Below are 24,177 nucleotides of genomic sequence, written 5' to 3'. Positions count from 1 at the left end.
GTAGCATGAGGACAACAAAGTAGCCTTTAAGACAGATACTTTGCGTGGTGCAATAGCAAATAAAACGGACTGCAACCCGTCGAACGTTGATGATTAAAGCTTCAGAGCAAAGTTCAGTGAACCAACCACACACTAGACAAAGCGTCCACAGGACAGTCGAACCGGAGGCTGTCTCGTTTTTCGCTGGTTTACATAACTTTCTGATGGCACCGGGTGACCCATAACGGCAGAATGTGGTATTTCTGTGATATCCTCGGCCGTGTCAGGCACTCGCCGTTCATTGGGTTATATTTGTTGGGATTTTGGATAGCACCTGTGTCCTTACACCCACAATGCTTGGATTTCAAGCCCCCTTTCAAGCCTCAAGAGGACCTCCAGTTCTGCGCAATGTACAGGAACTTCGGGTGCTGCGACTCAGCGAAGGACCAGGAATTGATGGCAAAATTCTATAAGATCGTGGACAATTTCGACAATTATGCATATGCAAACTGTGCTGGGTACGTGCAGGACCTTCTCTGCCAGGTAAGCAAAGCGCGGGTAAAGGTCGATACATGGTTTTGTTTTCAGAATTACATCATCCAGCTATTATTGGCTAGCACAGGCATGTTTGTAAAGGCATATACTTGTTATACACCCGCACATTCATCCAATGAGATAAAATAGTCCGATCTGACGTGCATTATTACAGTGCATAATTGCGTAATAGAATGCATAATAACAAATTAACAATGTATGTCCTGTAGCGCTGTTTGTCAATCACTGCATGATAAAAATGCATGTTGTCATAACAAGCGTATCTCCTCAAATCGAAAGTGTATGTTCTTCACAGAACAAGGCGATTGTCTAACAGGATATGGGGGCTGCACAAATGAAAGTTTGTTTGGTCCCTCACTCCTCACATTTCTCTCCTCCTTTTCCTTCTTTCTCCTCTCCTTCAGGAATGCTCTCCATATGCAGCTCACCTCTTTGATGCAGAGGACCCCAGTACTCCCATCAGAACCGTCCCTGGCCTCTGCCCTGACTACTGCTCTCAGTTCTGGCTCAAATGCCGTTCCACCATCACCTTGCTCTCTGACGACCTGCAGCTAGCCCAAGCCAAGCCGGACCAGGTCCATTTCTGCCAGCACCTGGAGCTGGAGGACCCAGACTACTGCTACCCACACCTCCTCAGCAACCAGCAGCTGACGCAGAATCTGGGCCACGTTCGGGCCGACCCCGAGGGCTGCCTGCAGCTCTGTCTGGAGGAAGTAGCCAACGGGCTGCGGAACCCCCTGGCCATGGTGCACGCCAACGATGGCACGCACCGCTTCTTTATAGCCGAACAGGTGTGTTTGTGCTCACTTTCCAGAGTTGTTGTATTGCATTGTGGTATTATAGTGCCGGCTTCCCAGACACAGATTAAGTCTAGTCCTGGACTAAAAAGTTATTTCAATAGAGAATAGAGACTAGTCGTAATCTATGTTTGGGAAACCGGCCAATAGTGTATAGATTTTGGGCTTTTTTTTTATGTGTATGCTGACCTCACAAAATGTATTTCCATGTAAATGGACAATAAAGGTATTATCATATCGTAGGTGGGCCTGGTGTGGACGTACCTGCCTGACCGCTCCAAGCTGGAGAAGCCCTTCCTGAACATCACCAAGGCTGTTCTGACGTCACCTTGGGAGGGGGACGAGAGGGGCTTCCTCGGCCTGACCTTTCACCCCAACTATAAGTACAATGGGAAGCTGTACGTGTACTACTCCGTGGAGATCGGCTTCGACGAGAGGATCAGGGTCAGCGAGTTCCGCGTCTCCCCCGGCGACATGAACGTGGTGGACCACGCATCTGAGAGGTACAGCTATCGATGACTCCCAAATGGCACCCTATTCCTTATACATATAGAGCACTACTTTCGACCAAAGGCCGGCTCTGGTCAAAAGTAGTACACTATATAGGGCTTTGCTGTTGGGCTAGTTTTGGGCTTTGCTGTTGTTATGAAGACTCAAGGGGTGCAGAATGGATTTACAGTACAATAGGTTTTGCATACAGCTGGACATATATCTACACCAATGTGTAGTAGTAGGCCTAAAATGATTGCTGTTGTGCATAACACATGGTAGATATTACACATTAGAGGTGGATAAGATGAGTTCCCGCCACCAACAAAGTGCTTGGATAAGCAGTATTCTTTCCATAATTATTGTACCTCAGAGAGATGGGCGCTACCGTACTGAATTCCCTGTCTCGTATCTGTCTCTGTCTCAAACACCTTCTCAGGATCATTCTGGAGGTTGATGAGCCTGCTTCCAATCACAACGGAGGAATGGTGATGTTTGCTGATGATGGATACCTGTACATTTTCACTGGAGACGGGGGAATGGCTGGAGACCCCTTTGGGAAATATGGAAACGCTCAAAACAAGTGAGAAAAGGGGAAAAGATGTGGAACTCTCATTCATGCTGTCATCTTATGGCATCGACTCATATAACTTTTTAACAATTAGTTACAGCTGTACCATTAACACAGTTGCTAATAATAAGTTACTAGGTCAACCGCAAAGACAATAATCATACTCACAGAAAGATGTTCCAAGTTTATACTCCTCTCTTCTGCAGGTCAGCCCTGTTAGGCAAAGTGCTCCGTATCAATGTTGATGACAATGATAGGGGTCCCCTGTACAGGATCCCTTCTGACAACCCGTTCGTGCGTGAGCGCGGGGCGCGCCCTGAGGTCTACGCTTACGGGGTGCGCAACATGTGGAGGTGCCCCCTTTTTTTCGACATCTTCATGATATGCTTACTTCATGAAACATTACACTTCCTTACACTTTATATACCTTGACAAAAAAGTGTGGTGAGACTTTACATTACTGCACTGAATAAAGGAGTAATAACTTGGTAATGAAGTGTAATCTAGTTACTTAAGTAGTTTTGTTGGTCGACTTGTTCTTGTTTCTCCCATGGAGGTGTTCTGTGGACCGTGGGGACCCTCTGACGAAGGAGGGGAAGGGCCGTATCTTCTGCGGGGACGTGGGCCAGAATAAGTTTGAGGAGATCGACATCATAGAGAAGGGAAGGAACTACGGCTGGAGGGCCAAAGAGGGCTTCTCCTGTTATGACAAGAAGCTGTGCGCCAACAGCTCTCTAGGTGGGAATCCTGTAGCCTGATCCAAGATCAGTTTGTGCTGCATAACCAACTCCAATGCTCATTGTCATGCCTTCATCCTGTGGGTCACTGGGAGATGAAGGTCTCAGTGTGTTTTGTTCTGTGACTTCCTTCAGTTTTTTTCCCCCCTGTTTTTTAAAAATCTTGAATACTGTACTTTATTTATCCTTAGACAGTGATGGAACCAGAGTGGGAAGAGATTGGAAGGGTGGATGTAGGGATTGAACGCCATTCTCCAGGGTCATAATGTGCTTAGAAGGGAAATGCTCAGGAGGGAATAAGCAGGGAATCCGTGAATTTAACCAGGATTTCTGGAAAACCACAGGCTCAGCACAATTTCCTTCATTTTAAAAATACGTCTTATATCTCTTCCTCCTGTTCTCTTCCAGATGATGTACTCCCCATTTATGCCTACCCTCACAAGATGGGCAAGTCTGTGACTGGCGGATATGTGTACAGAGGGTGTGAATACCCCAATCTGAACGGCATGTACATATTTGGAGACTTCATGAGCGGGTAAGGCTCCTTACTGTACGTGTTCACCATTTTAAATCCAATCCTAAAAGTGTTTATAGATGTTTGAGTCCATACACAGTGCCTTCGGAAAGTATTCAGACCCCTTGTCTTTTTCCAAATTTTATTACGGTATAGCCTTATTCTAAAATAGATTACATTTAAAAAATCCTTAGCAATCTACACACAATACCCCATAATGACAAAGCGAAAACAGGTTTTTCGAAAATGTGGCAAATTTATTAAATCTAAAAACCTGAAATTATTTACATATGTATTCAGACCCTTTACTATGAGACTTAAAATTGAGCTCAGGTGCTTCCTGTTTCCATTGATCATCCTTGAGCTGTTTCTACAACTTGATTGGAGTCCACCTGTGGTAAATTAAATTGATTGGACATGATTTTGAAAGGCACACCCGTCTATATAAGGTCCCACAGTTGACAGTGCATGTCAGAGCAAAAACCAAGCCATGAGGTCGACGGAATTGTCCGTAGAGCTCTGAGACAGGATTGTGTCGAGGCACAGATCTGGGGAAGGGTACCAAGAAATGTGTGCAGCATTGTCCCCAAGAACACAGTGGCCTCCATCATTCTTAAATGGAAGAAGTTTGGAACCACCAAGACTCTTCCTAGACTCTTCCTAAACTGAGCAAATGGGGGAGAAGTGCCTTGGTTAGGTAGGTGACCAAGAACCCAATGGTCACTCTGACAGAGCTCTAGAGTTCCTCTGTGGAGATGGGAGAACCTTCCAGAAGGACAACCATCTCTGCAGCACTCCACCAATTAGGCTTTTATGGTAGAGTGGCCAGACGGAAGCCACTCCTCAGTAAAAGGCACATGACAGCCCACTTGGAGTTTGCAAAAAGGCACCTAAAGGACTCTCAGACCATGAGAAAGAAGATTCTCTGGTCTGATGAAACCAAGATTGAAATCTTTGGTCTGAATGCTAAGCATCACGTCTGGAGGAAACCTGGCACCATCCCTACGGTGAAACATGGTGGTGGAAGCATCATGCTGTGGGTATGTTTTTAAGCAGTAGGGACTGTGAGACTAGTCAGGATCGAGGCAAAGATGAACGGAGCAAAGTACAGGAAGATCCTTAATGAAAACCTGCTCCAGAGCGCTTAGGACCTCAGACTGAGGGCGAAGGTTCACCTTCCAACAGGACAACGACCCAAAGCACACAGCCAAGATAATACAGGAGTGGCTTCGGGACAAGTCTCTGAATGTCCTTGAGTGGCCCAGCCAGAGCCCGGACTTGAACCCGATCAAACATCTCTGGAGAGACCTGAAAATAGCTGTGCAGCGTCGCTCCCCAAAGAACCTGACAGAGCTTGAGAGGATCTGCAGAGAAGAATGACGCTTTTAGCGTCATACCTAAGAAGACTCGAGGCTGTAATCGCTGCCAAAGGTGCTTCAACAAAGTACTGAGTTAAGAGTCTGAATAATGTTTTTTATACATTTGCAAAAATGTAATGACATTTTAGAATAAGGCTGTAACGTACCAAAATGTGGGAAAAGTCAAGGGGTCTGAATACTTTCCGGATGCACTGTAGCAGGTGTATTTTCTTATGTTTCGAAAGTTGTGTTTTATGTTTTTATATATAGCCTATAAGGAAAGCATACTGCAAATGAAAGAAATTCAAAATAACATTTAATGTAGTGTCTCCTCCCTATAGGCGTATGATGAGCCTCCAGGAGAATAAGAACACGGGTCAGTGGAACTACCATGAGATCTGTATGGGCATTGGTTTGACCTGTGCCTTTCCTGGCCTCATAAACAACTACTACCAATACATTATCTCCTTCGCTGAGGACGAGGCAGGTAGGAGGAGTCACATTAAACCTCTTTTTGTTTGCCCATGGTCACACAGGCAATGGAAAAGGTTTTTTAAGCATCAGATCTCTAGGCTGCACACATTTAAGGCCAGTTTCCCAAACCAAGACTAAGTTTAGTCCTGAACTAAAAAGCATGCTCAATGGAGAATCGCCACTGAAACCAGCTAGATTGCCAAATTATGTGAAATGTTCGTTTTTCTGTCTGAACAGGAGAACTGTACTTCATGTCGACTGGCGTGCCCAGTGCCACATCTCCCACCGGTGTTGTTTACAAACTGGTGGATCCCTCAAGGTAAAGATTTAAAGCCACAATCTGTATTCAACAGCCTGACCCTGCCACAATGTTTGGTAAGGTGAGGGTTAAACAAAGTGTCGTGGCCTTCTGCTTTTCTCTTGAAGATGGCAGAAGCCTAGCATTACCGTCATAGACACACTTTTAAAAAGAGATAAAGACAAAATCAATAAAACATGTTAAGCATCTGTTCATGATTACTGATCTATTTTAAGTCAGAAGAATGTGCCGCATCATAATCTTTCTGTCTGTAGTTCTTAATCTGGTTTACATTGTACATTCTGTTTCTCTGTGTGTTCTTTGTTCTTATAGCATAACTGCTGATGAACGGCATTCTATTTCTGTTTTGGTGATCATTGAGGTTTTCTTACCCTCTGTCGGGGTCAGCTCACTCTCCCTTTCTCCAGATTTCTAGGTGAAAGAAGAGAAAGAACGAACAGAAAAGAAAATAAAGGGTGTTGGAGCAGTGTGAATGCCCTTTTATCGAAATCTCTCTCTCACTGACTTAGGTCTAAACAGTCTTGGCCGCAAGATCTCTCTCTCTTTCTTGCATACCCTCTCTTTTGCTCTCTGTTGGCTGCAGCACTACACTGTTGTGTCAAGTTATTTGTTTCTCACTCGCTCATGAAGCTGATTTTAATTACTCTCTACCACAGCAATGTTTGGAAAAATGGTAGAGAAGAGTAGGCCTTCAGCCTCATTCTGGGAGGGAGACCAGGTGAAAGCAAATCAAATACATCTAAAGAGCTCAAGTCTCAACAGAGGCTGATGAAACTGGGGTGAAACTTTGACTTCTCACCCTCTGATTTAGTTTTCTTCCCTGCTGGGCTGAGAACTTTTGGTATTTTCTCTGTTTTAGACGGGCACCGCCAAGAAAATGTCACTATGACCCACTGCCTGTCAGAGTGAAGAGCAAGCTCATCAAGTTCAGGCCAAAAGAAAGTGAGTATGCTGGCTTTCAACATTAATCTCAGTCTGTCTGCTTTTATTTTGTCAATATATTTGTAAATATATTAGCCCCCTTTGCTCAATCAAACACTTACAGTATGTCACTAGATCTTGCTGCTTCGATTAGACTATTCACTTCATCATCAATTCCCAGATTATGTCATTTGAGAGACATTTTAGGCACAAGGCCTCTGAGATTGCCAGATTCATATTACACTTTTATTACACTGTGGATAGACCTACATGCTAATTATAACCTCATCTCCCAGATCTATTCATTAGGACAGTCCATGTAGTTATCCTAAATCTGACCTGTTCTTCTATTCCACAGCATTAACAGGAGTTGAACTACCGACAAAGCATCAAAAGCTCTCCCCGCCAGAAGAGCCCGTCAGACCCCATCCCACTGAGTCCGCTGTAAGCGAGTCCGACAAGGACTGGCTTCAGGAGCTCATGGATATTCTAAAGGAGCAAGAGGCTGCCGTCGTCACCACCACACTGCCTCAAACTACAACCAAACCGCCCAGGCACACACGACGGAAAAACCGACGAAAGAAGGGCAAGCACCGGTCAGAGAGCGGGTTGGCGCCGGCAGCCGTGCCTCAGAGTGGGGCGGTGAGACTGGCGGGGGATGAGCAGGGGCGGGACGACCGGGGGAGGGTGGAGATCTTCGCCAACGGTGAATGGGGTACGGTGTGCGACGACCTGTGGAATACAAAGAATGCAGCAGTGGTATGTCGGCAGCTGGGGTTCAGATTCGCCCTGAAGGCATCCAAGCACTCTGAGTTTGGAGAAGGGAAGAGTCTCCGGATTCTTCTGGACGATGTGCAGTGTGAGGGCACAGAGGAGAGCCTGCTGGACTGTCAACACACAGACATTGGAATGCATAACTGTGCCCATTACGAGGACGCAGGGGTGATATGCGGGAACTCAGACTACGTTGATGCCTAGAAATGAGAATGAGAGTCGATTGAGAGGTGATTGAATTTATTTGTGACTGTGGCCTAAGTGATTGTAACTAAAACCAAGGAATATTGCTGTCTAACTTTTGTCTAATTGTTGTCGATGTTGGCACTTATAGGTCTACCTCTTTTCATTAAGGTAATGTAATGCTGATTTAATTGCTGTGTTAAAGTCTTAAAGGTTTTATATTTAAAATGTAAGACTTTGCTAATGTAAGACAATGCTTTCACTAAAGGAAATTAATCTGAAACAGTAAATTAATGAATATACTGTATAAGGAGAATGAATACCAGGTTATTTAATATTCTCTCATGATCACAAACTGAAATAAATGCTCCATACAGACTCACAAGTTATGTGCTCATTTGACATTGTAACGGGTTTCGTCTGAATGAGTGGGGGACCAAAGCGCAGCGTGGTAAGTGTTCATGACAATATTTATTTATCACCAAAACAAACAAAATAACAAAGGGAAAACCAAAAATGCACAGTTCTGTCAGGCAAAGAAAGCTAAACAGAAAATAACTACCCACAAACACAGGTGGGAAAAGGCTGCCTAAGTATGATTCCTAGTCAGAGACAACGATAGACAGCTGCCTCTGATTAGGAACCACACCCGGCCAAAACAAAGAAATACATGACATAGAATGCCCACCCGGACCTAACCAAAAAGAGAAATAACACAGCTCTCTAAGGTCAGGGTGTGACAGACATGGAAAAAACATACTAAGAAAGGGGAAGAGGGAATAGGGTGGAATGACAGGAGAGGATTAACAGGGAAAGTCACATGCAAAGGAAATACTGCCAATTTGAAGCCTGGAATCCAAACGGAATATCACTCCATTTCTCTATTCGGTGTGGACTGGCTCCACACTTCAGGCTAGCCTATTTGTCCAAGTCACCCGGCTTGGATCTGGTGTTTGAAACATTGAGGACTGATGTCATGACTAGGCAGGAAATATGTCTGAATTAGATGACTGGGATAAAAATATGCTCATAACGACATTCGTCCAACAACATCATCATAACCTATTGGCAGTGCTTGACTTGGACTGAAATAGGTGCCGGTACTCATTTTGGGATGCAGTAATCTCGGTTAACCAGAAGTAAGCATGAATCTGTCCACAAAGGATTATGGGTGCAGGGACTGTTTATATTTAGGTGCAGGAACTCCACAATACTTTTGAGATAATATTCTATAAGAGGTGCAGGAACTCAAGCAGTTGAAAATTCGAGGTACTCTTACTCAGCTTTGGTGAACTCCTGCCAAAGTCAAGCACCATGTCACGACTTCTGCCGAAGTTGGTGCCTCTCCTTGTTCGGCGGTCGACGTCACCGGCTTTCTAGCTACCACCGATCTATGTTTCTTTTTCCATTTGTTTTGTCTTGATTGTACACACCTGGTTCCCATTACATTATAATTTATTCCTATTTAACCCTCTGGTTCCCACATGGTTTTGTGCGTGTTTGTTCTTTGTTTAGTGTTCTAGACTTCTGTGCACTGGTGTGTTTTTCCCTGCGTGGAAATTATTGTTTCTTTTCGAGTAAAGTATGTCTTTTAAATTTACATTTTACTCAGTATTGTGTCCTGCGCCTGACTCAGTCCTACCGCTGCACACTGACACCTGACAGGTGCCTCTTGGCAAGGCTAGGGCAAAATCACACTTCATCGCTCGCTTTGCAAACCATCAAACCAAGTTCTCTTTTTATTGTCTGGATATTTGGTTTGCCAACTACCATGAGCACATTCAATGATGGGACTCCCTAAAAACACACCACTTCGATAGAGGTTAGGTGAGCATTTCTGCTAAGCCTAACCCTTTACTTAACCTAATTCGCCTAACCTACCACGTTAATTCTTCTAACCTGCTACGAAAAAGTCACAGCTGTATCGAAGTGGCGTGTTTTTAGGGAATCTCTTCAAGGAAAGTTTTATCCCACTTTGTATACAGAGAAGACTGAAGTGAGAGTGGGCGCGTTCGAGCTGATCACTTTTGTCAAGTAAATAACCACCATTGGTCACTGCCTTTCAAAGTGTGTGGCATTATGGAGATAAAGATTGTCAGACTTGCACCAACAAGTAGACTGCATAAAGGTTCATAAATCATGTGATCAAGTTTCTGCAGTTGCTCTTCAACTTCATGCTGCAGCCATCGCCTGCATTGTGGGAGGCTCTATAGTCAACCAATCATTAAGGTGTTTTTGTTTGACCCATGTGAACGTGACCAAAGATGTGACTATAACAGGAACAAACTTTTCTGGGATTCATGTATACAGTGGATATATATGAGGCTCTCTCTCTCACTCTCTAAATTGATTGTACAATGTACACCAGTGGTGGTCGGTGCCGTTTAAAATGAAGGAGGACGACTATTGTTTTTATGAGCATGGCCTTATTTCTATTACACCATATTGGATGACTGCCATTCATATTTCATTCACTCAGCTCAATGTAGGATCGATAGGTTTAGGCTACTACGTGATACTCTAATTTTCCCTTACCCATCATAAGGTTGCTACAACCTGGCTTATGAATGAACGTCTACAACATAGGTGCCAGGTCGAGAGACATTTTAGTAATCAAGGTGACAGACATTGACACATTCAAGACCGCCTTTTACAATCTTGTCTGCATCTAGCTGATCTAGGATGTAATCATTAGTCCAACAGTTAAAAACAGGATTTTCTATTGGACAAATTTAGGTATGTTTATCCCTGTTTCGTTCTGTTTGCTTGTTTAAGAAATGTTTTTCAACAGAATCGGCAGAATGAATACACCATTGATCACACCCAAACACAGTTCACTTTCAAAGCAGCCACATACAAACAGCATGAGCCCTTAGATCATTGGATAATTATTTCTCGTATCTACGCGCTCTCCTCCTCTCACCTTTTCCTTTTGCTTGTGGACTTCAGTGCACAACAAACAGCTGTCTGTGACCTGGCGCAAAGTCTTCATATCATAACCACTAACTGCTACACACAGCCTACACTGTTGTCACCATATTAGCTAACATCTAGGCAACATAGCTACTAGAACTAACACTTTGGTAAACTCGCTACAATCACACAGTACAGTGTACAGTTAGCAAGCAGATTAGCAGTTACACCGGCAGGCCCCGGTGGAAATAAATTCATAAAACCAAAAGCTTACCTTAACTTGGAAGAGTTGCACTGTTGGAGAGCCATAGCCAGTTAGGTAACATAGCATCCCTCTCTGTTTGAGCCGGGTGTTTGAGTAGGCTAAACTAGCTAGCTGCATTCGCTAGCTAAGTAAGTGAAAGAATTGTTATTTTTTTTAAGAAATCTCTCTCTCGCTCTTGCTTCTCCTTAATTTTTGAAGAAATGAATTTGTAAAAATACATTTCAACTATTGTCTTTCTCTCTCTTTGAGTCAACTACTCACCACATTTTATGCACTGCAGTGCTAGCTAGCTGTAGCTTATGTTTCAGTACTAGATTCATTCTCTGATCCTTTAATTCGGTGGACAAGAGCTCTGATAGGTTGGAGGACATCCCTCAGAAGTTGTCAGAATTACTGTGTAAGTCTATGGAAGAGGGGGAGAACCACAAGCCTCCTAGGTTTTGTATTGAAGTCAATGTACCCAGAGGAGGACAGAAACTAGCTGTCCTCCGGCTACACCATGGTGCTACCCTACAGAGTGCTGCGAAGCTACAGTGTTTTAATAAATTATTTTTGGTGACGTGAATATATTTAGTATAGTTTTATCTAAAAAGTATAACTTTAATGTTTATGAAATTCACTGAGAATTGGTCCTCCCCTTCCACCTCTGAGGAACCTCCACTGATGTACACACAATTATGATTTAAGTACATGAGTGTGTGATATATTATGAATATTATTTGACATTATAAAGAAAAACTTTCATAAACAATGGCATGTTGCAGGGAAATACACTTTGGATGCACCTCCTGAGTAGCATAGCATCTCAGTGCTAGAGGAACCATTGCAGACCTTGGTTCAATTCCAGGCTGTATCACAACCAGCCATTATTGGAAGTCAGTTAAGAACAAATTATTATTTACAATGACGGCATACCCCAACCAAACCTGGACAACACTGGGAAAATTGTGCACCACCCTATGGTACTCACAATCACAGCCAGCTGTGATACAGACTGGATTTGAACCTGAGACTCTTGCGACGCCTCTTGCGTTGACATGCAGCGCCTTAAACCTCTGCACCACTCAGGTTAGAGCTATGCCAGGCCATCATTGTAGATAAGAATATGTTTTTAACTGACTTGCCTAGTTAAATTAAAATAACAGTCAGTTGCTTTAGCGCGGTAAATGTAGGAAAACTAGTGGATCGGCTCTCCCATTGCAAATTTGCATAGCATTCTACTGCAAGTGAACAACAACCTCTGAACCATATGGTTGTACACATGGCAATGAGACAAATATTAGATTTTTTTTTTTTAAATAAACTTTTGTAATTAGTTTGCTAGCCAATACACGACGGAGGTGGCAAAATTGGACTGAACAGCGAGTGTCCGACGCTGGCACGCAGCTTTCGTTTCCACAATATAGCCTTGCTAGCGGAATATGTGCGGGCAAGTTAGACATAGGAAGTGTTGGTTATTTTGAATTTTAAGTAAAATAACTCGAATGGCGCTATTACATCACGTGATCAAATGCCAATACATTCTTACCTCAACAACCGGCTCCATAGCTCAGTGGTAGAGCACTGGTCTTGTAAACCAGGGGTCGCGAGTTCGAACCTCGCTGGGGCCTGAAAGGAAATTATAGCTTTTAGGTATGGGTCAAGAAAGGTTTTCTAGCAATCCACCGTTATCGCGAATTTGTTGTTCACTGCATGTTGTTTCACAGTTGCCACATTTTGTCTGCCATTTGCAACAGTTTCCAAAATTGCAGTTTGGGGAACAGTCCCCCGACATAGCTCAAAGCTGACAACTTGTGGTATGCAGCAGAATAACACATGCGTGAACGCCAACCTCCGTTTTTACCATAACCACACTTTATATACGTTGTAGGTCTAAGTACTGTAAAATGCTAAATTACACAATAAACACAGTTCAATCAGACTGCACAGAGTTTTTCCTAACCACCGTGCTTCTACATCTGCATTGCTTGCTGTTTGGGGTTTTAGGCTGGGTTTCTGCACAGCACTTTGTGACAGCAGGTGATGTAACAAGGGCTTTATAAATACATTTGATTGAATTACAACACCAATACTAACAATGCTATATTTTATTTAACTAGGCAAGTCGGTTACGAACAAATCCTTACACATAGCAAAAGCTGTGGTTATTGTACAGAATTCAATTATGCTAAAGAAAAGTCTAAAATAGCCCAAGTGTCCCACTTTTCAAATTCTTCAGTCGATGACACCCTGCTCATATGAATCAGCCTGTCTTTGTGAGAAGGATCCCTCAACTGCTTTGACCAGGTTCATTGATATGCCAAGCATTAAATCACATATCTAGTGCCAGGCCAATGGTGTGTGTGTGCATATATTATATATTTACATTTTACATTTTAGTCATTTAGCAGACGCTCTTATTAAGAGCGACTTACAGTAGTGAATGCATACATTTCATACATTTTTTTTTCTGTGCTGGCCCCCCGTGGGAAACGAACCCACAACCCTGGTGTTGCAAACACCATGCTCTACCAACTGAGCTACAGGGAAGGCTATATACATGCATACACACACAGTGCCTTCAGAAAGTCTTCAGACCCTTGACTTTTTCCACATTTTGTTACAACCTCATTCTAAAATGTAACATATTAAGTTTTTCTACACACAATACCAGATAATGACAAAGCAAAATTAGTTTATTTTGTTCTCTCAAATATATAAAAAATAAAATATCACATTTACAAAAATATTCAGACCCTTTTCTCAGTACTTTGTTGAAGCACCTTTGGCAGCAATTACAGCATTGAGTGTTCTTGAGTATGACGCTAAAAGCTTAGCACACCTGTAGCTGAGGAGTTTCTCACAATCTTCTCTGCAGAACCTCTCAAGCTCTGTCAGGTTGGATGGGGAGCATGGCTGCACATCTATTTTCAGGTCTCTCCAGAGATGTTCGATCGGGTTGAAGTCCGGGCTCTGGCTGGGCCACTCAAGGACATTCAGAGACTTGTCTCGAAGCCACTCCTGCATTGTCTTGGCTGTGTGCTTATGGTCACTGTCCTGTTGGGAGGGGGAAAACTTCACCCCAGTCTGAGGTCCTGAGCAGGATTTCATTAAGGATCTCGCTGTACTTTGCTCCGTTCATCTTTGCCTCGATGCTGACTCGTCTCCCAGTCCCTGCCGCTGAAAAACATCCCCACAGCATGCTGCCACCACCATGCTTCATTGTAGGGATGGTGCCAGGTTTCTTCCAGAATTGACACTTGGTATTCAAGCCAAAAAGTTAAATCTTGGTTTCATTAGACCAGAGAATCTTGTTTCTCATAGTCTGAGTCCTTTAGGTGCCTTTTGGCAAACTCAAAGCGGGCTGTCATATGCCTTTTACTGAGGAGTGGCTTCCGTCTGGCCAATCTACCATAGAGGCCTGGTTGGTGGAGTGCTGCAGAGATGGTTGTCCATCTCCACAGAGGTGGTCTCCCCCGTTCGCTCAGTTTGGCCAGCTCTAGGAAGAGCCTTGGTGGTTTCAAACTTGGTGGAGGCCACGGTGTTCTTGGGGACCTTCAATGCTGCGCCTCGACACAATCCTGTCTCAGAGCTCTACGGACATCTCCATTGACTTCATGGCTTGGTTTTTGCTCCGACATGCATGGTCAACTGTGGGACAGTTGAGGAAAAAGTCAAGGGGTCTGAAAACTTTCCGAAGGCACTGTACATAGTGAACAGCAAGGAAACAGATTGTTACATTCACTTTATTGCTTTTGGCCCTTACTCTACAGCTCTCACAGTCACAGACTGTAGTCATGTTATGATAGATGGGAAGTTTAAATAATGTTTTGATGTGCATTGTACAAGTGTGTGTCTGAATTTATGGATATTTTTCCAACTCTGCTTTAGTCTATTTGTGTGTTACAGTTGTGTCTACAAAGTCTTGGCATTAAAGTAGGCTCTTCACCAGTATTTTCCCTCTTTTGTCCTCATTCTCATCTCATAAACACCCATCAACAATGGAATTGTGTGTGTGTTTGATAGTTAGAGAGAGTAAAGTGTAATTCAGTGTCCACAGACGAGATAGCCCCATAGTGATTTTTTTGTTGTTGTACTTTTACCCCTCTTTCTCCCCAATTTCGTGATATCCAATCGGTAGTTAGTCTTGTCCCATCGCTGCAATTCCCCTAAGTACCGACGTCAGCTTGCAGACACCTGGCCCACAACAAGGAGTTGCTAGAGCGCGATGGGACAAGGAAATCCCGGCCAGCCAAACCCTCCCCTAACCCAGATGACGCTGAACCAATTGTGTGCCGCCTCATGGGTCTCCCGGTCACGGCCGGCTGTGACACAGCCTGGGATCAAACACGGGTCTGTGACGCCTCAAGCAAAGCGATACAGTACCTTAGATCGCTGCGCCAATCGGGAGGTCTCATTGTGACATAGTTACTCGGCTCCATCGTCCGCAGGGTACACACAGTCCAAATATTAACAAGATAGATTTATTTACAAAGATACCATTAGTTAGAATCAAAATTAACAAAGATTTTTAAAAAAGCACATTAAGGAGAATGTTGTAAAGTAACACAACACCCATTCTCTCTGAATGAGACATTTGTCAAACATTTTCAGAAAACATAATCCTCATGTATAAATGACAAAATGTCCATTTAAGGGTTCTGAAAGGTTTGACTTGGGTTGCGCCCCGATTCTCCACCCTTCTCCCAAAGTGTTTACTTGCACACAATTTAAAATATTGGATTTGAAAGCAGTGGATTCGTGTAAACATTGGCTGTAGGGAGTTTCCACCCTTGTTGAATCCATGACAGGCAAGTGCACACTTCAGGAAAAAGGTGGAGAATTGGGACTCACCTTGCTCTCAGGTAGTGATGTCATTGATGGAAGTGCTGCTGTTTTGACTTCTCCACTGTAGAATCTGTTTGGAGAGTCTTTCCACCTCTGTCACCTGGGCTAGGAGCTGAGCTACGCCATTGTTCTGAGAAAGAGAGTACAACGCATAAAATTAACATGAACAATCACAGTACAGTATTAACAATAATATGGGCCATTCTGGCTCAGACAATGCTTACTACCATTACCTACGATAAATTCAACAACCTGAAAAGTGTGTTATTATTCTAGGGTAAGGGGTAGGCTTGTAAAATAGAGGATAAAAAGGGGTCAAGAGGAAGATAATATGTTTTCGACTGTACAAAACGTAGCTACATGTATTCTACTGAACACAAGCCATGGCAGAGTTTAGGACTTGCAATACATCTGGCCTGGGGATAGGGTTTTGACTGAAAGAACTCACCAGATTGCTCATGGAATCATCAATGGTGGGAATAGAACGAACAGTGCTTATCTTTGCCTCCAAGTTCTCAATGAAGTCCACCACCATCCTCATGACCTCCACCACATATCTATAAAACAGGACCATCATTCCTCTCAGTTAACTGGGAGAATACAATTCAAAAAAGATACACTCAGCAATAAACATCGTCGTACAAATCAGGACATCTTCCTGTATACAGAATTCAAGAATATTGTAAACACAGTGTTGTCAAGTGCATGCAAAAATAAAAGGTAGCTCACCTGTGAAGATCTGCCTCTACGGGCAGGTTAGTCTGACACAGTGGTTTCATCAGTCTTCGGCGCAGGCTTGCCTGTTCTCTCAGCACATCATGCAGATGGGAGGTGAATTGCTGCAATGATGTAAACCTTTGACCTATAAGAAACAAATTAAATTATTAATTTATGACCAGACAATTACATCCAAGTCTGGCTGTGTCCCTCTAAATAGAGTACGCATTAAACATGTTTGTATCTGACAATGTTGCTACATACTACCTACCTTTTGAATCTCAAGAAGCCACGATGCAAAAGTACAACATCCCCACTTACTCAAATAAAATTTGTGAGTGACATCTGCGCTTTCTTTTTCCAACTTCAACAACTCCATTTCTAGATTGATCTAAAACAAATAGAACTAAGTTAGGTAAATGCATATCTCTGCATCAAACAGGACAGGTGTCTGGCACCAAACCAGGATTGTAGTCACTAGGCACCAAATGGAAGAAAACGGACTGGAACAGGCAGGTACTACCTGAACATGTCCAATAAAAAAACGTATTTTCTTGTTAAAGGTTTTGCTATTATGTGCACTAATTAATAGAAGAATACCTGTTTGTAAGGTTACCTTGTCAAGCTCCCGTTCCATAGTGATGTGCTGTTCAGCTTCCAGGAGATGTGGGGAAAAGACATGGGGTTCTCTAGGGACAGAATCAACATCCTCCTGTAAGGAAAGAGACTCTGCTTAGTGTGGTGGTCTAGGATATCAGTAGAAAAGCAACTACAGTGCATTCGGAAAGTATTCAGACCCCTTCACATTTTCCACATTTTGTTGCGTGGATTACATTGTTTTTTCCCCCTCAATCTACACGCAATAATACCCCATAATGACAAAGCATACCGTTTTTAAACAATTTTTTATTTTTTTTTTACAAATATCATATTTACATGAATATTCAGACCCTTTACTCAGTACTTTGTTGAAGCACCTTTGGCAGAGATTACAGCCTCGAGTCTTCTTGGGTATGACGCTACAAGCTTGGTACACCTGTATTTGGGGAGTTTTTCCCCATTCTTCTCTGCAGATCATCTCAAGCTCTGTCAGGTTAGATGGGGAATGTCGCTGCACAGCTATTTTCAGGTCTCTCCAGAGATGTTTGATCGAGTTCAAGTCCGGGCTCTGGCTGGGCCACTTAAGGGCATTCAGAGACTTGTCCCGAAGCCACTCCTGTATTGTCTTGGCTGTGTGCTTCGGGTCGTTGTCCTGTTGGAAAGTAAACCTTCGCCCCCAGTCTGAGGTCCTGAGCGCTCTGGAGCAGGTTTTCATCAAGGAGCGCTCTGTACTTTGCTCCATTCATCTCGATCCTGACTAGTCTCTCAGTCCTTGCCGCTGAAAAACATCCCCACAGCATGATGCTGCCACCACCATGCTTCACCTTAAGGATGGAATTGGCCAGGTGATGAGCGGTGCCTGGTTTCCTCTAGATGTGAGGCTTGGCATTCAGGCCAAAGAGTCTTGGTTTCATTAGACCAGAGAATCTTGTTTCGCAAATCAAACTTTGTCACATGCGCCGAATACAACTTTACTGTGAAAATGGTCTGAGAGTGCTTTAGGTGCCTTTTGGCAAACTCCAAGTGGGCTGTCATGGGCCTTTTACTGAGGAGTGGCTTCCATCTGGCAATTCTCCCATAAAGACTTGATTGGTGGAGTGCTGCAGAGATGGTTGTCTGGAACGTTCTCCCATCTCCACATAGGAAATCTGGAGCTCTGTCAGAGTGACCATACCCAGATCTGTGCCGACACCATCCTGTCTCAGAGCTCTACGGGCAATTTTTGCTCTGTCATGCACTGTCAACTGTGGGACCTTATAAAGACAGGAGTGTGCCTTTCCTAATCATGTCCAATCAATTGAATTTACCACAGCTGCACTCCAATCAAGTTGTAGAAACATCTCAAGGATAATAAATGAAAACAGGATGCACTTGAGCTCAATATCGAGTCTCATAGCAAAGGGTCTGAATACTTCTATAAATAAGGTAATAAAATGTGAGAAAAAAATCTACAAACTGTTTTCGCTTTGTCATTATGGCGTAGTGTGTGTAGATTGATGAGGAAAAACAAGGCTGTTACGTAACAAAATGTGGAAAAAGTGAAGAGGTCTGAATACTTTCCAAATGCACTACATACACTCTTCTTCAAGGGTACCCAAACAACCCTCCTAGAGATGGCAACCTTCTTGCATACTTCTGCTCCAAAAATATTATCTAATTAAGTTACAGTGAGCACCATAATTCATTGGACAGTGACCATTTTTTTGTTATTTTGGTTCTGTACTCTAGCACTTTGAGTTTGAAAGGATACAGTGACAACGAGGGTGAAGTGCTGACTGTCAGCTTTAATTTGAGGGTATTTTCATACATATCGGATAAACCGTTTAGAAATTATAGAAGCTTTTGTACATAGTCCCCCCATTTTCAGGCATCAAATCATTGGACAGTTTAACATAATGTAGAATAAAGTAATCATTGTTAATATTTGGTCGCATATCTCTTGCATGCAATGACTGCTTGAAGTCTGCGATGCATTGACATCACCAGACGCTGTGTATCTTCCCTGGTGATGCTCTGCCAGGCCTGTACTGCAGCCATCTTCAGTTCCTGCTTGTTTCGGGGACTTATTGCCTTCAGTCTCCTCTTCAGCATGTAAAATGCATGTTCAATTGGATTCAGATCCGGTGATTGACTCAGCCAGTCAAGGATTTTCCACTTTTTGGGCATCAAAAACCCCTTCGTTGCTCTAGCAGTATGTTTAGGGTCATTGTCTTGTTGCATGATGAAATGCCGTCCAATGAGTTGAGGCATTTGATTTTATCTGAGCAGATGAAATATTTCTGTAGACTTCAGAAGTCATTGTTCTACTTCTGTCTGCAGTCACATCATCGATGAAGACAAGTGAGCCTGTTCCACTGGCAGCCATACAGGCCCAAGCCATAACACCACCTCCACCATGTTTCACAGATGAGGTGGTATGCTTTGGATCATGGGCATGGCTTTCTGTTCTCCACACTTTCCTCTTTCCATCACTCTGGTACATGTTAATCTTTGTCTCATCTGTCCACAATACTTTTTTCCCAGAACTCTTCGGGCTCTTTTAGGTGCTTTTTAGCGAACTGTAATCTCACCTTTCTGTTCTTCAGGCTTATCAGTGGTTTGCATCTTGTAGTACACCCTCTGTAGTCCTGCTGGTGTAGTCTTATACGTATGGTAGACTTTGACACATCTACACCTGCATCCAGGAGAGTGTTTTTGATCTGTTGGGCTGTTGTCAGGGGGGTTTTCTTCACCATAGAGAGTATTCTCCGGTCATCCACTACAGTGGTCTTCTTCAGTCTACCTGGTCTTTTGACATAATTGAGTTCACCCGTTGTTTTTTTCTTGTTAATGATGAACCAAACTGTTGACTTGGGCATGCCCAGGGTTTTTGCAATGTTCCTATTTCAGAAATGAAAATCAATCAGCCTTATGACGGCCAGCTTCATTTACATCGACACTGCTGTCTTCCTCATGTTGTCACACCCCAACAACAACCTCCAAAGGCAATAGCAAAGTCTAGAATCAATACTATTCATCAACAGCTCTCCTGCATTCACTAACGATACAAATGAATACACCTGCCTAACGACACACATCTGTGAAGCCAATTCAACAAATACTTGTAATATCTTCAAATGGGGGCAACATGTACAAAAGGTGCTGTCATTTCTAAACGGTTCATCCGATATGTATGAAAATACCCTCAAATTAAAGCTGACAGTCTGCACTTCACCCTCATTGTCAGTGTATCCTTTCAAACTCAAAGTGCTAGAGTACAGAACCAAAATGTTAAATGGTCACTGTCCAATGAATTACGATGCTCACTGTATAAGGCCCGAGGTGGTGTTGGTATATGGCCAATATACCACAGCCAAGGGCTGCTCTTATGTATGATGCAACGCGGAGTGCCTGGATACAGCCCTTAGCCATGGTATATTGGCCATATACCACAAAACCCTGAGGTGCCTTATCACTATTATAAACTGGTTACCAACACAATATGACCAGTAAACAAGTAGTTTTGTGTCATATCCGTGGTATATTTAGGCAATAAGGCAAGAGGTGTGGTATATGGCCAAAATACCACGGCTTAGGGCTGTACTTATGTACGACAACACGGAATGCCTGGATCCAGCCCTCAGGGGTTTGTGGTATATGGCCAATATACCCCAGCTGAGGGCTGTTCTTAGGCAAGACTCATCGCGGAGTGCCTGGACACAACCGTTAACCTTGGTATATTGGCCATATACCACAAACCCCTGAGGTGCCTTAACACTATTATAAACTGGTTAACAACTTAATTAGAGCAGTAAAAATAAAATGGTGTCATACACGTGGTATACGGTCTGATATACCCTTGATGTCAGCCAATCAGCATTCAGGGCTCGAACCACCCAGTTTATAATCTTTGTTATACCACGGAGTAGGTGTGTTTTGCACCAGGTGAAAGTTGATTGCATTCATTTTGGAACCGGGCTGCCTTCTGGGCATGAGCCAAGTGACCTGTTCAAAAACCACGGCGAAGTCAGCTCAAAACAAAAGTGACGTAGGAGCACATGGAGTAATGAGTAGGATTCTGTGGGCGGAGCATGCATACTTTTGCTCCAGCCCTGTTGAAACTCAAACTGAATCAGTTAATCAAGGTCCTGGTGAGCTACTGTACTAGCTAGCTGAAGGATGTTTTCGATTATAAACCCTGGTAGTTTGGGTCCTGGTAGTATGTGATGGGAAGTTCGGATCTTTTCTCCTGACTGATCTTTTCGACTCATTCAGTCAAAAGAACGAATCTTTAGACTAATTTCGTTCATTTGAGTCAGTTATGCCCAGAGCACGCATGACCCCCTGCCCATTAACTTAAAACTCAAGAGGCATGATTCTACAAGCCTCTCGTTTACGTCTGTCAACAAAGGTGTCTTACTGGAGCTGTCATTTGTGACAGACTTGTAAACGTGTTTAAATAATGCACATTTGTTGATTGCTAGGCATACAAATAAGATTGTCTTGATACATTTGAAATGAGGTCTAGTTGGGAGTGGGTATAATTTGTGGAACGTTCTAACAGGAATCTGTTCCAAAAACGTAAAGTACAAGGTTGCCAACAAACAACGCATACAAAGTAGCATGATCAATTCACCTAGCTAACTAGCTGCCAAATAGGCATCAACTCACCACGTAGCTTATTCTTAATGTTTGTCCATAGGCTACCAGAGTGAGGACAGACATTTTTTGGAATAAACGTGGTGAGTGAAACACTTTGAAATAGTACACTTCCTACCCGGTATTTTATTCTGCCGCTATACAAATGTGTATGCGTTGTTTGTTGGCAACCTTGTTATTTACGACGTTTTTGGAACAGATTCCTGTTGGAACATCCCACAAATTATACCCATCTGTCTAGCTGTGGCCGCAACCAGACTAGATTGTGAACGACTCTTTTCGGAATGCATTTGTTGACTGCAGTGAGGGTGATAAGCAGGCCCCCAACGATTAGTTCGTGAGTTTAAGGCTGTGTCCATAACATTCAATAATAAATTAATTGCATTCACTCTTGCACCATGCCCGATCAATAAGTTAAAAACACTCCTGCTCGGCATCCACTCACCTGGGAAAGAACACCCGAGGCGACGCACCTGGTCAAAAGACTTGCAACTGGTGTCACTGAATATTGAGCAAAGTCCCACGGATTCATTCGTAAGAGTGGTGGGGTCAACCTTGGAAAATATGTAGCTGTAAAAAAGCAAAGACTCGTACTCAATATAACAAGCGAATCTTAGTTAGCTAACTAACGTTATACTATCTAGTTAGTGTCCATTAACGTTACACACTCGGATTCGCAGAGGCTAACAATGTTGTGCTAGCTAACGTTACTGTTAGCTGAGAAAGCAACGTTTGTCTACGTTAAGATAGAAAACGTATTTTTACCACATTCCCACAACTACTAGTTTATTATATAACTACCCATATACACCAACATTTTACAGTGTAAGTCAATTTGTCTTACCAATTTTCGACAAATATTTTTTTCAAATTTAGCCCGCCGATTTTGTTCCTTTGAAGAAATTACTTCCGGACTTCCCGCTCTAACGTTACTGTGGTGATGTGCAGTTCACGAACGATTCGTTATTTTTGAACGAGTCCTTTTACTGACTCGGGTCATGATTCCCTTTCCTGAGTGACTCGTTCATTTTAGTCGTTCGTTTGACCTGAGTTTGCTAGATGATACGCTCCTCCGGCAGTGGCTACAGAGATGGTCTCCTACTCTGTCATATGCGCGCAGGAAAATAGATCATGAGCATAGAAAATAAAAATGCATGTTTTGAACTAATTGATCGGGCATGATGCAAGAGTGGATGTAATTAATGTATTATTGAATGTTATGGACATAGCCTCAAACTCGAACTAATCGTTGTGGGCCTGCAGTTCGCGAAAGCCATTGCGCTGCTCATCATCCTCACCGCGGTCAAGCAATGCTTTCCGCCAAGAGTCGTTCACAATCTAGTCTGGTTGCGGCCTCAACTAGACGTTTCAAATGTATGAAGACAATCTTATCTGTATGCATAGCAATCAAAAATATGTATTACTTAACACGTTTACAAGTCTCAGTCACAAATGACAGCTCCAATAAGCCACCTATGCTGAAAGACGTAAACGAGAGGTTTGTAGAATCATGCCTCTCGAGTTTTAAGTTCATTGTTCGCGGACAGGGGGTCATGCGTGCTCTGGGCATAACTGACTCATATGAACGAAATTAGTCGAAAGATTAATTATTTTGACTGAATGAGTCGAAAAGATCCGAATTTCCCATCACATTACTGCCAATACACACAGCCGGCAAATGTGGGTCCGTTCTCGTAAAAGAGCCGACTCATTTGGCTCCCAAAAGGCTCTTTGTTCAAAATGCTTAACAATTAGTGTTGAGCGATTAACCAATATTTCCCTTTTTTAGGTTATTAAACAACTCATTTACCGACTTCGGTTCAATTACTTGAATTCCATTTAGTTTGTGATATGTGATCCCGACATGCCGTTTCTCTAAAGAGAAATCAAGTCAAGAACTATGTGGGACGCTGGACTTAAGGGAGTTCCAGTTTCCCTTAAACAAATATTCAACCTAGTTCAGCGCAGAAATGTGGTAATTAAGCACTATGACCCTAATCCATTGCGCCATTTTTTTCCGGCTCAAGAGACTTAGACTGCGCGAAACGAGAGGTTTTACTCTCGCCAAAATATATCCAAAATAAGCCCAACGCGTTGCCTTCCGCTTTTGGGACACCGACTCCCATTGTTAGACATGATCGTCTCGTCATTGTTCACAGATCTCTGGACGGATACACATTTACGCCTGCTAAATTCTGTAAAATACACACAGACCGCATGGGAGGTGAATTTAGCCTACACAACACAACGACGAAAGGGCCAGACAGTTCGTGAAAGTATACCTTATCTACTTTGAAGAACTAGTAAAATTATTTCGTCAGACAGCTCTGCAGTACAATAGGCAGGCTAGCTAAATAAGATGACTAAAGACAGTATTTCTATGTTTTATTTAACCATTAAACTAGGCAAGTCAATTAAGAACAAATTCTTATTTACAATGACGGCCTATCAAAAGGCCTCCTGTGGGGATGGGGGCTGGGATTAAAATATATATATGACAAAACGCACATCAAGACAAGAGACAACACTACATAAATAGAGACCTC

The 24,177-nt window shown here is 43.0% G+C and overlaps 2 protein-coding genes and 1 non-coding gene across 4 annotated transcripts; 2 read left to right on the top strand and 1 right to left on the bottom strand.

Moving 5' to 3' along the window:
- Nucleotides 1-181: 181 nt before the first annotated feature.
- Nucleotides 182-8,053, top strand: hipl1 (HHIP-like protein 1). Its single transcript, NM_001173640.1, is given in 11 exon segments — nucleotides 182-522; nucleotides 939-1,325; nucleotides 1,575-1,834; nucleotides 2,260-2,403; nucleotides 2,598-2,744; nucleotides 2,948-3,129; nucleotides 3,537-3,663; nucleotides 5,342-5,487; nucleotides 5,712-5,793; nucleotides 6,653-6,735; nucleotides 7,073-8,053. Coding segments are annotated over 11 exon segments (2,469 nt in total). The 5' UTR covers nucleotides 182-231; the 3' UTR covers nucleotides 7,693-8,053.
- Nucleotides 8,054-12,387: 4,334 nt separating this feature from the next.
- trnat-ugu (transfer RNA threonine (anticodon UGU)) lies at nucleotides 12,388-12,459 on the top strand. The gene has a single exon. It is a non-coding gene; the product is annotated as a tRNA-Thr (tRNA).
- Nucleotides 12,460-15,296: 2,837 nt separating this feature from the next.
- Nucleotides 15,297-22,736, bottom strand: haus2 (HAUS augmin like complex subunit 2). Of its 2 annotated transcripts, none has more exons than XM_014194073.3 (7): nucleotides 22,476-22,736; nucleotides 22,077-22,201; nucleotides 17,010-17,105; nucleotides 16,715-16,784; nucleotides 16,406-16,538; nucleotides 16,125-16,233; nucleotides 15,297-15,806 (listed from the first exon to the last, which is right to left on the bottom strand). In XM_014194073.3, the coding sequence occupies exons 2-7, from the start codon at nucleotides 22,161-22,163 to the stop codon at nucleotides 15,690-15,692; spliced, it is 612 nt and encodes a 203-aa protein (XP_014049548.1). In that variant the 5' UTR covers nucleotides 22,164-22,201; nucleotides 22,476-22,736; the 3' UTR covers nucleotides 15,297-15,689.
- Nucleotides 22,737-24,177: the final 1,441 nt, after the last annotated feature.

This window comes from Salmo salar, chromosome 01, assembly GCF_965601325.2.
Source record: "Salmo salar chromosome 01, fSalSal1, whole genome shotgun sequence".
NCBI lineage: Eukaryota > Metazoa > Chordata > Actinopteri > Salmoniformes > Salmonidae > Salmo > Salmo salar.
Note: the sequence above shows the minus strand (reverse complement) of the source record. Positions and strands in the feature narration are given on the sequence as shown.